The sequence below is a fragment of the Netta rufina genome, assembly GCF_964035555.1.
Source record: "Netta rufina genome assembly, chromosome: 2".
Taxonomy (NCBI): Eukaryota; Metazoa; Chordata; class Aves; order Anseriformes; family Anatidae; genus Netta; species Netta rufina.
The window spans coordinates 125,103,180-125,119,748 of record NC_140124.1 but is presented as its reverse complement, the minus strand read 5'-3'; the positions used below and the strand labels follow the sequence as shown (position 1 = coordinate 125,119,748).

At 35.2% G+C, this 16,569-nt stretch overlaps 1 protein-coding gene across 5 annotated transcripts in view; it reads left to right on the top strand.

The window, feature by feature from the left end:
* The window catches only part of EYA1 (EYA transcriptional coactivator and phosphatase 1), a 151,478-nt gene that overhangs the window by 122,800 nt on the left and 12,109 nt on the right, over positions 1-16,569 (top strand). For all 5 annotated transcript variants that reach the window (XM_084306991.1, XM_084306995.1, XM_084306994.1 and 2 more), the window contains 4 exons: positions 15,124-15,182; positions 15,377-15,537; positions 15,747-15,861; positions 16,180-16,301. In XM_084306991.1, the coding sequence (XP_084163117.1) occupies positions 15,124-15,182; positions 15,377-15,537; positions 15,747-15,861; positions 16,180-16,301 (457 nt within the window). The remainder of the gene's footprint in view (positions 1-15,123; positions 15,183-15,376; positions 15,538-15,746; positions 15,862-16,179; positions 16,302-16,569) is intronic.

The following is a 16,569-nucleotide window of genomic DNA, read 5'->3' as shown; positions in this document are numbered from 1 at the left end:
AAGCAGTTAATATTGCTATTAATTAATTTGCTTTTCATTTATTGTTAGATAGAGAGGCTTCTCTTTGGCTTTTAATATTTCAGGGATCTGATTTGAACAAAATGTTTTTTACATATCCCCAAACATTATGAGTATCATTGGAACAAAAGCTTGTCTGCTACTATAGATATAAATGCACTAGTTATGACTAATCCTATATAATGCATTCATAGGTTTCTGAAGTAATCCATTATTGATTTATGATCTAAAAATCTAAAAATGTTTCACAAGTTAAAGTAACATTCCTGACCAATAGATCTTGTGTTTGGGTTTCTGATTTAGCTGACAGATTTGTAAAATCTCATACAGCCAGTTTTCTCCCTTGTGAAGCTGCAAATACTGAAAAGTGCAGGTTATTCCAGCTTGGATCAATATTAATTTACACTCAGATGTCTTTGCCAACCCCCCTCCCCCTTCTGTTCATGTAACACGGCTAATTTGTGCTTATTCCACCACTTACAAACAAATCTTCCCCCTCGACCCCCCAATAATTGGACTTTTCCAATGCAAGAAGATAAATTGAAGAAAGAACATAATAGCTCCTTTCAAAAAATTCTCTGCTTCTTTGACACCATTTACAAGAGCAAACCTCAAGGTTGCATTATTCAGATTGGTGCTTTAAGTTTCTTAGTCTCTGACAATTTTGTACCTTTTATTTTAGAAAAGCTATCCTTACTTATCATTTTGTAGGCTGAGAGCATATTAGACAATCCTCATATAAGTACAAAGATTTGAAGCCACAAAATTAGCATCTCAGCAGTGTGCATGGTAGGTAGTTTCAATCAACCACAGTGTAGTTTTAGCATGAATTTGCAATGTAACTAGTGCAGTTTTCTAGTATCTCAAGAGCTATCATGCAGTTTGTGCTGCTGTGGCAATTTTATGACTGCTAGAACTGTAATTTAAATTATAAGAAAATATGCACACACTTGTATTTTAAGTAGATTTGTTTGTGCCTTTTCAGAGGGGGGAGAAGAGGGGGAAGAGGGTCATATTAAAATATTGCTACAGGAATAAAAATTAATAAATGTCTTTCATTCATTTTCTTTTAAAAACACAAAAGGAGTGCTTGAAGTTGGTTCCCAAAATGTTTGAGTTTCATGGTCTCAGGAGATTTCTACTGTTTCAGTGTGGTTACAATAAGGCCTCTATCTGAATTTCATCCAGTTCAATGGTCTAATGAAACTTTAAAGAAAGGGGGGAGGGGATTATTCCCGTTACTCATTGCAGTATCACTTTTATTTTTCTGTGTTTTAAAGAAAAATTTGATTGTTATAAATTGCATTTCAAAAGTTTGTCTTTAAATGTGGTCAGGAACCTGGGTGATTCTAACTAGTAAACTAATGCAATCTTAATGCGTGTTGTTCGAGTGTGAGTATTTAAAGAGGAATGTTAAAATGTAAGTGGAAAGCTTGTAAAAGAAACAATGAGTTATTGAAGTAACAAAGTATTTGCTTTATTTTTTTCCAAGATCCTTGTTCAGTCAGACCAGGGCAGTCCAGGCAGAGACACTGCGTCCTTTCTGAAAGTTACCTGAAGTCCTATGCAGATATGAGATTATAGTTCCTAAATGTTCAGTGACAGCAGAATACAGACAGATGACATGAATAATAAGCTCAGCTGATATATTATTGCCACAAGAAAGATCAGATATATCTAAGCAAAAGATCCTTTCTGAACCATAGAAAATCATTGCAATCAGTTGAAGGATCTCCTCTTTTTCTTCTACATATTTTACATATGCACCATATCCACATTGTGAATGTGAAGTATGGATACACAAGGGAATAACTTGCTCTATAACATTGGTAAGAATGGAAGAGAGACAATTGTAACAGCAATTATAACTCAACAGACTTTCTAAGATATTTTTTTTCTGACTGAAAAGTTTAACAATACCAGTCAAATACCAGTCAAATATTCTGATACTCACTTATTTGGGGAAAAAAAAAAATAAAATAAAATAAAAAAATGTATATATTTTATATATATACATACATATATGTGTACATACATATATATACACACACACATATATATAAATGTATATAAAGTGTATATCAGTGTATATATTTCTTAAAAGTATGTATATAAATCCAAAACTCCCATTATGGACTTCTTCAAATGAATAAAGCATAAATTAAGCCCTAATTAGCTACAAATGAGGGTTGACAAAGAGAACAAAAAAGGAAATGAAAACATACACCAACTTTTTTGCTCCATCACTTTAATAAATTCAGACATAAATTTGAATAGAAACAACCTCTGACTCCCAAAGTATCAAGAGGAGTAACAAAAGTAATGTCTCTTTCCTGAGTCTAATCTAGACTAGTTTGATACAGATTTGCTTTTAACAAAGTAAATATAATGCGTAACAGAATAATCACACACACACACACCAGTGATTTTGTTTTAATTGTTCCATTATATTGTAAATAAATGCATCTATTCTCTTACCACACGAACGTAGAAAAATAGAAAAAATAGAAAAAGGTTTGTATGAACACACATCTTTAGATTATCATCAGAAATGCACCCAGGAGTCTATGCTAATGTATTATTTCAGGTACTGGGAAAGAATCTATAAATGTAAATACAACTTAGTAAATTAAGAGAAAAGTCCTGAATGCTTCTTGGTTGATTCCACATTAGTCTTTTTTTCTTTTTTTTTTTTTTGTCCTTTTTTAATTTATTTATTTTTTTAAATAAAAGAAAACATACCATGAAAGTGTTATTTTAAAAACTTGCCAACAGCAAAAATGCCTGGCCTAAAGCATTAAATCAGTAGTGTGCTAATATAGATTTTATATATAAACTTCATATAGTCATGTGAAGGGTTAAGCTATGTGATTTCAGGATAAAAGGTTTCCTGAGTTGACTATTATTCCTATGGTCTGCCAACAACTTTGCAATAAATGGAATGATTTTTATGGGAATGTGGTTATTCACAGCAAGACTACAGTTGGTGTCAGTATGAAAAATTCTTCTTTAGTAGATTCTCTCAGCAGGGATAACAGATCTGAAAGAAAGGCAAAAAGTAGTTACAGAGAACTCTGGCTGGTGTTGGTGACAAATTATGTTTATAAAATGATGGGGTAACCCATTAAAAAGAAGAAATCAGAACAACACTAAATCAGAGCCTTGCTCCTCTAAGTACTTCTGTTCCAAAGCAAGTTACTTGTGATAGCATGTGTGTATTGTTTAATAGCTCCTATTTCTCCTGTCCATAAAGCAAGTGAGACTTCTAGCTTTTCAGTTGCAGGGATATAAAATAATTCTTCCAAAATCTGTAAAATTACTGTAAATTTATACCACTGTCTTTGAGATAACATACAATATATTTGTATATATGACTTAAAATAATTAGTAGAAAATGTTTTTTTTCTTTTCACTAGATGTTTAATATTATTTTGTAGTTATAATATTTCTATATTTTTAATTTTTTTATTATTTTGGTTATAGTATTTATAAATATTGATCATTATTATTATTTCTCGGTATCACTTTAACTTGTTTTTTGAAATAATATTTTTAGGAGGAAAGTGTAACAGATGATGCATTAATATATTAATTAACTTAGTTGCCATTAACAGTTTAGGTATGTAGGTACTGTTTTTGATAAGCTTGCAAAATGCTCTGAAGATTAAACCAATGATTTGGTCTGCAGCACCTCTATTAGAGCTGGTATTATCACTCATTCAAGATGAGTTGCAAAGTTGTATAGAACTAATGAGTCGCTTAAAACCACGTAGCAACTCTATGAGTTTTAATCATTCAATCATTCATAAAGAAAGCTGTTGAAAGATGGCAGGGGATGTTACTATTTTGATTAGGATGGTTTTTTTTCAGCAACGGGTAGCAGCTGCTTAAGGGGTAAACATGACTTGAAGTGCTTCCTGCTCTTTGTTTCTCTTACGCACAATTACCCCAGTTCTATTTAAAACATTTCACTTGCTAACTGGTCTCTGAACATTACAAGAACTCAGTGTAGCATTATGGTATGAATTTTCTTTGTTGTGCTGAGATCACCAATGATGTACCAGCAAAGAAAATCAACCTAGCTGTGTTGATGTCAGTAAAAATATATATATTTTCAGTACAGAGGAACAGAGCTGTTGATGACTAGACTTTATCTCCTCTTGAGGTAAACAGGAGACTGACCCAAAAGTAAATATTGACAAAGATGATGCCAAAGTAAATGTATTTCTTAAGGACATTATATGTCCTTATATTCTCTGACACTAGAAAAAAATAGCATGTGCATTCTTGCATAATGTGAATGTCTTTCTTAAAAATATGTAGATACCAGTCTATGAAAGAAATATATTTTGTATGAAAGTACATTCCATAGAGCCTGAGATGCAGATAAAAATGGAATGAGCTCTTTATGATTGTTGAATGTAATCATTCATGTTGATCATATGAATAATGATTGCTAAAAATACAAAAGTTGAGAATATAATAGTCCAACCTGTAAGAAAGTGATGGGTTTTGCTGAATGAGCTTTATTTAGCAATGAAGAAAAGGACAGAAGTTAACATTAAGGCCACTAGGTCTGGTTCTACAGCTATGAGGCATCAATCTGATTTTCGCAAAGTTAGCCTGATTTGACTGGTATTGGAAGATGGACCTAGCAAGTGTTGGTGGACATTTGGCCTTTTACTTCTTAAGTGGTTACGTGGATGATGAATAAGAAACAGCTTTAGTCAGGTGTTACAAAAACAGGTAGGAAGGTATGTAAAGCATGGTTAAAATAGATTTCTGGGCCATCAAATTCAGAAATAGACAAATACAAGACAGGTTGATGAAAAAGCTTTTTTTTTTGCCAGTGAAATATAGTGGATGGTTGCAGAGAGAGGATAACTTCAGATAGAACTGGCTGAATTATCTCCTTCCAATCCCCAAATACTGTAAGGACAGCAGCTGAACTTTTCTGGTCATCCAGAGTAGTCAGAGTCACTCAGGGCCTCCAAAGGAACATCTGTTTAGAAAGGGGATGAAACTTGGGCTGAAATAAGAGTGCACCTCCTCTTGATGTCTGTGCTGTCTGTAATGGGAACTTCCAACTTCCTGACCAGGCTGTGGCTAGGTATGTTCAATGAGGATCCCATGATTTGCATTCAGTAATAGAGAATTCTAGGAAAATAGGATATGATTATTTCAAAAACTTCAGTAAAGGTTGGTTTGTTTGTTTGTTTGTTTGCTTGTTTTACAGCACTATATTTATTCTTAGATGTAAACCTAATTTTTAAGGTACTTTAAGTCCTACTAAAGTTAGGAGATTTTGCTTTCTAATGAACCAATGATTGTGAACTCTATTCCAGCAGGCACTGCAGTAGAGTTATCTTAGCAGAACGCCCATCTATTTGCATTTGGTTTTTCACAGTAGCAATCCAAAAACAGCTCAGTTTCACTGCAGGAAGTAAAGAAAAGAAAGGAAATACAAATCAGGGTAAGGAGTTTTCCCTGATAGGTATACGAAGGAGTGACTAGAAACAGTTTATCATCTATGTGGCATTACAACCATGGGTGACTTGCAGAAAGCTCATGAAGTTCCTCTTCATGAATGTGGAACTAAATTAGACTGTATATGTAGCTGTAGGTAAATGAACAGAAAAACAAGACAAAGTATTTATTCGTAGGCAGAACTGTGGCTTTGCTGGTATGTGCAAAACCCAGCTAAAAGTTTTGACCCATCTGAAATGTATGATGCCTGGCTGTTGTGGAACGTGTTGCTGTGCTTCATGAGTACGAGTTACAAATAATAACAAATACCTCCATAGTTCACTTGAGAAAATCATTCCTATAGGCTTATACAATTATTAATCACATAAATTATTTCATATTACCACTGATGGTATTACCACTGATTACCACCTTCAAACTAGGTGTCACTGAAGATAAGCCTTGTATGATTTCCTTTCTCAAGAAAATCAGATGGAGTGGTCTTTACATCTATACAACTCAGCTGAATTACCAAGTCTACCAAGCTCATAACATCACTTTGTCACTTAATTTACATTCCTGTTCCTTCCCCTTTTTATAAATGTAAGGCTGTAAGGTGACACTAAAGCTGCCAACTAACATTTCCAGAGATTTGGCAAAGCAGATAGTCATCCTCTGCCCCAGATGGACAAGGCAGTTTTGCCTCAGCTGACTCCCTGCTTCTGCCACAGAACATCTCCCCAACAACATCTGGGGAGGGAGAAGAAAGGAAGGGAGAAAAATGCAAAGTTTTGTGCAAAGCTCTTTAGGTTGCCTATAGAGCAAAATGTTTAGCTGCCTGTAATGAAAAAAAAAAAAAAAAAAGAAAAAAAAATTGAGAGAATTTTAATCCCAGTCTTTGTCCCACTAGCTTTTTTAAATGAATTGATCACACAGAAATGAGAGAGGTCACATCTTCTTGTGAAAAGTTTCTATGTAAACTAAAAGAGCATTCTCATTTCCTGAGATATGAGACATTGTTTTAAGGCTTCTATGGAAAGTTCAGTCATTGCATAAGTTTAATTTTGAAATTGTTTGAAATTTAAATGTATTTGAAAAACCTTAGTATATAGTTTCAATAAAATGTATGTATTCCTAAAGTATAAAGTATACTTTCAAGTTAATACATTTGGGAATAATTCAGGACATACTGACCAGGTTCATGACTTTTGTTAGTTCTTTAAACACATTTTTATTTTATTTTCACTAGCTTTCATTAGTCATAGGTGGTTTTAGTCATAGGTTTTGTTTTGTTTTGTTTTCAAAACTATATATCTGTAGATAACATGAATCATGTCGTAAAGAAGGTATTTACAATGTGAAGTGCTGAACTTTTAAAATAAAGTGGATTTGACATTTTGAACTTAACACTGCCCTTCCCAGGAGTTACACAGGCTCTTTAAAAAGATAAACTTGAGTAGTATTTAGCCTTTTCTGTCAATTGTGTGGTTTTGTTTTTTTTGCGTGGTTTTGTTTTTGTTGTTTGTTTGTTTTTTGTTGTTTTGTGTTTTTTTTTTTTTTCTCTGATACCATCCTCTTGCTCTGTCTTATCCTGCAAAATGTATGGAAATAGAATGGCAATTTTTTATATTGGAGTTCTAGCAAGAGTCTGTTGTTGGCCTGGCACTCTGCACCCTAGTGCAAGTGAGAAAGCTCCGGGTTTTAGAGGACTACACTTTCTGCAATTGTCCTGAGCTCTGCTGACCCTTTGACCAAGTATGATTTTACATTTTAATCTACCTTTCCAACAGAAAATGGAAAGATCCTAATGTATTGCTGTCAGTTCTTGAAATACATGCTTCATTACACTTGTAAGGCAAAGCAAACTAGCAAAATAGTGTTTTCTTTTGCTGTGGGAACATAACTGGCACATAATAGTTGTTATATAGATATTTCTTAAATCATAGTTTATTTTAAGTTGAATTCTTCTAGTTACAAGGTGCAGCTGAAAAGAAAATATAAACCTTGATTTTAGTGTAGCTACTGCAATAAACACAAATTGCAGAATGAGATCTGTATTTATTTTGGAACAAACACTGTTTACTTTGGGAGTACTGCACTTGTTCATGTGAGCAAGCAGAATAGGATTTAAATCACTTTTTCTATTAGAAAATAATGGACTCTGTTGTGTATTTTACAGCAGTTAAATGTCCAGTGCATTAGAGAACTTCTGAGTCATCAGCTCCAACAATGAGTTTGTTAAATAATTTGAGTTCTTAGTCCCCCATGCTTATTATTTTTCCATCTTTTTATGGCTAATAACCTAACTTTATCTTTGTTTTGATTTGACATTTTAACCATGAAACATGTTTTTTTTTTATTGTGTTTTGCTTTGTTTGTTTTTGTTTTCTTTTTTTTCTTTTTGCTTGTTTGTTTTTTTACACTATAAGTTTCTCTTTATAGTCTTAAATTTAATATGGGAGTGTTTTTAAAGTCTTCACTGCCTGATTTAGTTCCTTGACTGTTCATCCACAAATTGTCAGACAGAACGAAGTGGATTTCAAGAACTCTCTTTGTTCTTCATATCCTGTGCCTGACCCACAGGTAATCTGCACCTTTTTTCTTCAGTGACGAATAATTGTGGTGGGAAAGAAGAGAAAATGTTAGGGTCACAAAGTGCAGGCTAGACAGAGATGACAGGTCCTGCCAATTGAGTGCCAGTATTGAGAACCTGCGAACCGTAGTCTCTGCTTTTTCACATGGATTTATGTTGTATGTTAGCAGGCATTCCAGGATGATGGGTTAGGAAGTTCAGCACTTAAGCCTTTATTGCCTCAGCTTGAAAGGAAGTGTGGAGTTCTTTTGTATGCTTAGCAAGTACAGTAGAGGCTCATTTGCTACAGGCTGTGCATATATACAGGTTACAGATGTGGTGTTGTTTTACTTTATATTGATTTTCTAACCTGCACACGTACTAAAGAGTTTGCTGTCCTTCCAGTCAAGAAAAAAATGTAATTTACTTTTTGAATTTAATTACTGTAATTAAATAACATTGGGATCCTTGCGTGCCATTTTTCTAAAATTAGAATAGAGATTAGTTGGAGTAATCAGCTATAAGTAAAAAGATGGAGAAAGCAAATGATTTGTAATAAAATAAAATAAAATAAAATAAAATAAAATAAAATAAAATAAAAGTCATTCACAATTTAGCAAACTGTCTTTGGAATTTGTATGCACCTTTGTCTCCCAAAGACACACATTGTGATGGTTTATAGAAGTTCCAAATATTTGTGGAGCAGGTATAAAAACCTAAGACCTAAAAAGGGATATTTCTGACTGAATGACATGATGATGAGACATACACAGAGATATTCCTGTTGTAAAAAAAGTACATAACACATAGCAGCATACACGAGGATTTTATTTTTTTTTTAATTAAGGGTTTTCAGATACACCGCATTTATAAAGGATTGCAGCTTTAACTTGTTATGCCAGATCTGTTCTCACATGTACATGACCACATTTCTCTACCGTTCAGTAGGGAAAATGTAGCAGTGGATATAATTGCGTAATGACAGATATGAGAGGAACAGAGAATCCCAGCAATCATTTCCTGTGAGTTGGCCAGCTTCCAGGTTGTCTCAATGGACACGCTGATGTAAAGGCAAAATGAAAATAGCTTGTTCTAAAATTTTGGGGTTGTTGGATTTTTTTTCCTCTTTTTTTTTTTTTTTTTTGTTTTCTTTTCCTGTCATTTTACTTCGCAGACTAAGGTATTGAAACAGTTAGTTGACAGCACGGTGTTAGTTTTCTCACGGTAAATTAGGAAGATTAAGCAAATGTGGAAATGTATTCTAGCTATAGTCAGCAGATTTGGGATGGTAATACTGTGGCATCCTCTGAGGTTATGTTCATAACATTATTCACATTATTCCTTTTCATAGTGTGCAAAGCTGTCCAGTTATCTTACACTCAATATTTATTCAAAGGCAGAAAACTTAATAGATTTATTCTGTTAGTTTTGTAACACTGAAATGTAGATCAGCATGCTAGCCATTACGTCACTCCACTTGGCATGTGGTATTGGCACAGATAAGAGGAACTCCTGTAGCAGCCTTAATCTCTTTTTTTTATTGTTATTATTATTAATTTTCCTACAGTAAATTGAGTAGTAAGGCATATTTTACATAATTATGGCAAAAGTGCACAACTTGACGGGTGGTAGTGAAGGAACAAAGTAATATAAATATTTGCAGAACATTTCTGCCATAACTTAATGCTTTGCATATGAATCTTTATAAAAATCCAAAGTTAGTTTAAAGGAACAATTCCAGAAGGTTACATAGGTTCAGACATTTTAAGAGCTGTGAATGATGACTGGAGCATCTCTGGGAGTTTTTGGCTCATCATACAAAAACAGAAAAGAGAAGGAAGAAAAGTGAGCAGGAAGGAGTTAGCAAATGCTCTGGGAATGGAGGAGAGAGAAGACAGAAGCTTTCCATGTACAAGGCTTAGGGTAGACTCATCTAGTCATTCATTTTCAGTTGTTTTTCTTTGGCTTAGTGCATTTCACTGGAGACATTTTTTGACTTAGCAAACAACTGCAGCAATTTTAAGGAGCTCCTGCAAGCATATATCTGTCGTTGGTCCCAGCTCCAAAGCAGAGCTGATGGAAGGGAATGCAGTAACAAGCCTTGATTACTATGTGCAACATCTGTTGGTTTAACTTAGCTGCTGCAGGAGATGTGTTTCAAGCTAAGCTACCAGTTGTGGCATTGGAAGGTCTGAGGGATACAAAGCTCATATTCCCCTAGGCTATATGATAAATCCTAGTACCATCACTAATGACGTATCTATGCGCACGCTTTCAGTATGCTTTAAGCATGTTAATAGAGTCCTACCTCACCCACACTTGGACTTTAAAAGTATTCGGAAAATACATTCTTTCTCTCCACAATTGCTTATTTGGGGTTCTAAAGGCTTTTAAATCTTCCTGCATTTCACAACTTGCTCTCTTTCATGGTGCCATTTCTGTAACAAAATGCCCTGCTCTCTTTCTTTGCAGAAGATGAATTAAATGCAAATGCAATCAAATACAATTCTTCCATGAGGCCTTTTGAACAAACCTCCCCAGCTCCCAGGCAGTGCTTCCTTGAGACAGCTCCGGGCTGCTGTGCTGAGCACAGTCTGGCTGCTATCCTGAGCACCAGTCCTGCTCCTGCCATCCTGCCACACTCCTGCCTGTCCCTGTCACAGCCATCAAGTCAGTGTGCTGGCCTCTCAGAAAACTGACCAAGGAAAAGCACCAGCTTGGGTGTGACCCTCTAATTGCTGGCCTTGGCTGTAGGGGAAGGGGGAAATGCGTGTGCAGGGCAGCAACTTGCTGTTCCCAGCCTGTGCAGCTTGGCTCTGCTCCCTGCACACCATCTCATGCTTATCTCTCTAAAGGGCAGCATACCTCCTCCTTGTGGAGCATGTTTTCAACACTGAGCAAATGTTATGGCAATAGCCTTCTTGACTGTCTAGGAAGTTATTAACTAATGCCACGTTTTCAGCAAATGTTGCTGGCTCCTCTGGCTTGTACTACCGTAGCTGCAGGGGAGTAAATCTCCCATGGGTGGGAGATTTGAGATCAGGGTTTCCACTTGAGCTGTCTGAGTCACTCTGAACAATTCTGTCTCCCCTGACTGGAGGGGAGTCAGAGCAGAGTCACTTAAGTAGCCTAAATTGCTTTTTGAGAATACCTGTCCTGTCCTGTACCTGCTTCTCACGCAGTGAAGTTGCATATGGCACCATGCATAGTGTCTTTTATAATTTCAGTACATTTTATTCACTCAAATCTTTTTTTCAAAGGTGAGTTAAGTGCTTTGGCAGTGGCTTTAATAATATCAGTGCAATTTAGGTGGACCTATGTGAGAATAGGATTTAGGTGTCTTAAGATGCTTTGCACTTCTGAACATATTATCCCTGAACTATACCAAGTGCATTTAGCTTTCCAGAGAGATCTCCCAAAGCACAGAGCTGCATCTCAGCCTGCCTGCCTGAAATCTAAACCTTCAGTGCAAACATGTCATCACTTGTAGTCCCTCATGAAGATTTCAAACTGGATACACTGAAGTTGCAAGGTCAATACCTTTAGGAGCAAAACACAGCTTGCTGCATAATCTTTATACATAAACCACGGGATACTTTGCTCCTCACTTGCCAATTCAGGCTATTTTAAAAGAGAATCCAACAATTTTAATGTTCTGCTTTGGAGCTGACTACTATACTGATTCTATCATAATAAAATACATCTGCATAAATAACATGTATTTGTAGTGTTTCTACGGGGACTTTCAATATTAATTTCAAATATTACTTCACCAGAGAAATTAGAGGGACAACACTAGTACTGTATTTCCTACAAAAGTGTTACAAAAAGCTTTAAATATATTCTGTAAATGTTTAAAATGATAAACCTACAAACAAGCCATTTTGTTTTGTTTTGTTTTCTGCATTGTTGTTTAGCCCTAAGCTGGTACCCACCACAAAAGCTATTTTGGGAAGTAATTGAGGAATTTATGAGTCTTTAGATTTTCATTATCTTATATGTAAAATGTTATATCTTTGCAAAAAAGTAGTAATTGGAAATGCATACTTTATCTGTTGATCAATGTAAAACTTCATTTTAGTATAGCCCTGGTTATGATGAATATTGAGTGAACTGCTATTTTAAAGTGTTGAACATGTGGGTACTTGCTTATACCTAGTCAGGGAACTGGACAGTGTCTCAAGTGATTGTCTTTGCTCAAGAGCAAAATGCTCCACAAAAAGAAATCAGATGCAAACAAACACCAGGTGTTCAAAAAGAAAGTTGGACCAAATCAATTAACAGTGGGCAAGTAATTGGCTTATTTGAAGAGCTATTGCTAAATAACTTCACTCGTAAAAAAGCAATTGGTAAATGAGTGTTTTTCCTTTTTATGTTCAGGGGTTGAAAAATGCACCCCATCAGTCATTACCACAAAGTCCAAGTCAGCTAGACAGCATGAAAAAATACCTGGCACTCCGATCTCACATTTAGCCTGAAAGCAGTGCCCTGCCACTCAAGAGGAACAAAACAGTTGTGCACTGTTTGTGACCTTCCTTTACTTGTAATGTAGTGTCAATCACATTTGTCTTCAGTCCTTTCCAAATTATAACATGTATTACTTGTGCTTTAAATTTTGCCAACTTGACTTTTTTCTTCTCACAAATGAGGACGCTCTCCATTATATGCAGTATTTCACCTGAAATTTGTGAGGTTTATGACCTTTTCTTCACTTTACTTGCTTTCTCGACATGGTTTCTCAGCCTTTATATCACCAATTTCGGTCTTTATTTGTTGTTGATGTTGTTTGTTTTGTTTTGTTTTGTTTTGTTTTCGCTCCAAAATCTCTTTCTTTCAATACTGTGATTTATATCATTTGTATAATTTCAGTTCTCACATTCTGCCTACCAAAGAGCAGAAGAAAAGAAATAAGATCTGACATATCCCAGAGCTTGTGATGGTCCCAAGACCTTGCACTTCAATATAAAGGTCCACATCCTCTCTAACCGTGGGATCTAAGGTGTAATGGTCTCATCCGTCATGCTTCTGATTTACATCTGAGTGAAATTCAGAAGTTTGTAAACTTATTCATTCTTTCAACCTCTCCTTTAAGATGATCTTGTACTCCTTCTTTTAGTTTTATGCTTGCTAAAAAAAAAAAAAAAAAAAAAAAAAAAAAAAAAAAGTCACTTTCTCCAAAATTTTTGTTTTGAATCTTTTTCTCCAGCAACTTTTTCCAGTTGTCATTCATCATTTCCAAGCTGGCAGAGGAGGCTCTTGACTTGATAATTTTCACTGCTACATTGGCAATTCAAGCTTAAGTTTTTGATCCATGGAGACCCAGATAGAATACACTGAGCGCAATGGAAGAAAAACTAAAATGGGTAACTTTGGAGGGTGTCCTTTCTACAGCATATACTCAGTGCACATTCAGTTGTTAACTTCACAGGCATTTGGACAGAAAGTTACTTTTGGTTTTAAAAAACAACAGCACAACTTATTTTATTTGAATTTGACACCTTGCTGAAGAAGCTTCTGAATTTTTTTAGTCTAGTTGCGTTTCAAAGCTTTGCAACACATGTTCATACTTGTAGTTTCAGCTGTGTCTGTACATCTAATACATTTGGTTTGCCTTTGGAGGAGATTTACTGTATGGTGGTTAAATATGAGCAACTGTACTGTCGTCTTTCCTGTGCTGGTTATCATTTTGCCTCTATTATGTTACTACTGTATATAAAATATACAAGAGTGTGTATTAGAAGAATTCCATGTTGTAGAAGTGCGAAAGACCACACATTACTCTTCTAAATCATTTGAAAAGTTTCTGGGGTATTTTTTATAGACCCATGTTTTTAAAAATCTAAAATTCACAGCCATCATGTGAGGCCAAATTGATTTCTTCAGCTCTTTTCTTATCTGAGGTTGTTGACCTCAGGAGAGGAGGAGAAGGTTACAGGGTCAAAGTCTTTTCCTCCTTGGAGCTTGCTGCTTGCTGGGAGAGGGTTGGCTGGAAAATAGATGTTTTAGAAAAAGGGTTGAGGGTCATGATTTTAATTCTGTTAGGGAACAGCTGGTTTGAGTTTCTTTCCACTTCTATCTTCCCTCCCTTCCTCAGAAATCCATGGAGAGAGAAAAATTTGTTCAGAGGAAAGCAGTAACACAAAAATAAAGGACTGAAATATTTTCATATTTAAAATAGATCATGTTTGTTATAGGATTTCACATTAAGTGAGAAAAGAGGAAATTATTAAAATAACTCAAATCCATTATGTTCCAGTCACTGAATTGAGATTGATCTACAGTGCCAGAGGTCTATTTGTTTTCCTGCCAAAAGTTAAATTGTTAATAGTAATGTTTTAAAGTTTTTAGTGGATAAAAAATATGCATTATGATTTTAAATCTAGTGATGGACAAAGCTAATTATAAATATGCTGTGTTAGTTTGCATGCAAGTTGCTGAAGAAAGATGGTTTCATCTGGCTATTTCTGTTCGGATTTTCTTCATCATTGCATGCTGCTTTCATGCACTAAGACCAAAGAGAGAGAAGGAAACTCACAACTCTCAAATGAATGGCAAACTAGGAACAGATTTTTCGTCTGCAGTCCTCTGAAACACTGGCCTCAGGCTGTGTTGGTGTGTGGCTCAACAGCAATCAGAGGTCATAATTTCATTGGCGGTTAGCATCAGGTTTAATTTTTCTAATATGTTACATTTACCAAAATGTCTGGTTTCAGTTACACTTATGCACTGACTGAATCAGCTTTGAGCAGCCTGATGTTTTAAGGTACCTGAAAGGCTACAAGAACATTTATGGAACACATATGCTAATTGTTTTTAACCACTTTCCTTTCTAAACACAAAAATGTGTTTTTGGAAAGCCATTTAACAGTAGTAGCTAATCATGGTGTGCATTTATTCTAAGAAATGAGCACAAGGAATAGGTAAAATAGTTGTTTTAACAAGACTGCCATCTACTGATTTCCACAATTAAAAATATCCCTGATGAGTAGATTGCTCATGGCTTTTTATAGTTTTATTTTTAAGATTTGCAAGATCAAGAAAATCCTAAAGTCTTTCTTTCACCTTAGGAATGCGACCAGGTTCACATTGATGATGTGTCTTCAGATGACAACGGTCAAGATTTAAGGTACAAGAGAACTGACAGAGATAAAATGTTGCTTTGCAAGTTTCTCCCTGGAAAGTGATAAACTGCTGTAATGCTTACAGTAGCCCATTGTCTTTTTAGCTGTTTTAGCCTTTGCAAGCCAGCAGTGAGTAGCTGATGGTTGAGTATAGCCTTTTGCATTCAGTTAACTTTGGGGTTTTCTTATCTCTAAATAGCACATATAACTTTGGAACGGATGGCTTTCCTGCAGCCGCCACCAGTGCTAATTTGTGCCTCGCAACGGGGGTGCGTGGAGGAGTCGACTGGATGAGAAAATTGGCTTTCCGTTACAGACGAGTAAAAGAAATATACAATACCTACAAAAACAATGTTGGAGGCAAGTGACTATGAAGTATATAACAAATATAAATGAGAAGCAACAAAAAGGAAAGATTTTTGTTTTCTGTTACTTTTTTAACATCGTAATATTTAACTAGCTGTTTAGTTTGCACTGTGTGGAAACTTGTATCTGAACTAATGAAAACAAAGGAAAATGACAGAATGTCACTTAATTTTGGTGCAGACATGCCCTTATCTACTCCGCAGGTCTTCTTGGTCCAGCAAAAAGAGAAGCATGGTTACAACTAAGAGCAGAAATTGAAGCTTTGACGGATTCTTGGTTAACACTTGCACTGAAAGCACTCACCCTTATTCATTCAAGGTGAGTATGAAGAGCATGGAGCAGTTAAAAAACATTAGGATGTCTGCTGGTGATTTAGAAGAGGCTGCCTGGTCAGGTGGACAAAACACTGACCTGGGGGACCTTCTCATTCCTTGTTCTGGTCTGACCCTGATGTTCTATACTTTGCTCTCCCATAAGGTGGAGAAAAATAACTTTCTTCACAAAGTGAGTGACAATAATAATGGTGAAGGTTTCTGATGGGAGGGATAAACTTTTATTTGGTTTGGTTTGATTTGATGTTTTGTTTCATTTTGTTAAAAAAAAATTTAAAAAAAAATTGTGTTTTCTGTTCCACAGGACAAATTGTGTGAATATTCTTGTAACAACTACTCAACTAATTCCAGCTCTGGCAAAAGTCTTGTTGTATGGATTAGGGGTCGTATTTCCCATAGAGAATATTTACAGCGCAACTAAAATAGGTGAGCTATTTTTATAACGTTGTGCTATATGTGTAGCTGTGATTCTAAATAAAAAGCTGCTGTAGTCTCTATGTATTTTTTCTTAATACATATTTAGAAGTATACAGATTAATAATTGATCTCATGAAATACGTTTCATGCTAAGGCACTTTAAAAGTGCTTATTTATGTATGTCATGATCCAGCACAGAAAACTTTATTAATCTCTATAAACACTGATACAGTCTCTGTTAGGAGGAAATATAGTAACTTTTTTTGTGTGTTTTCTC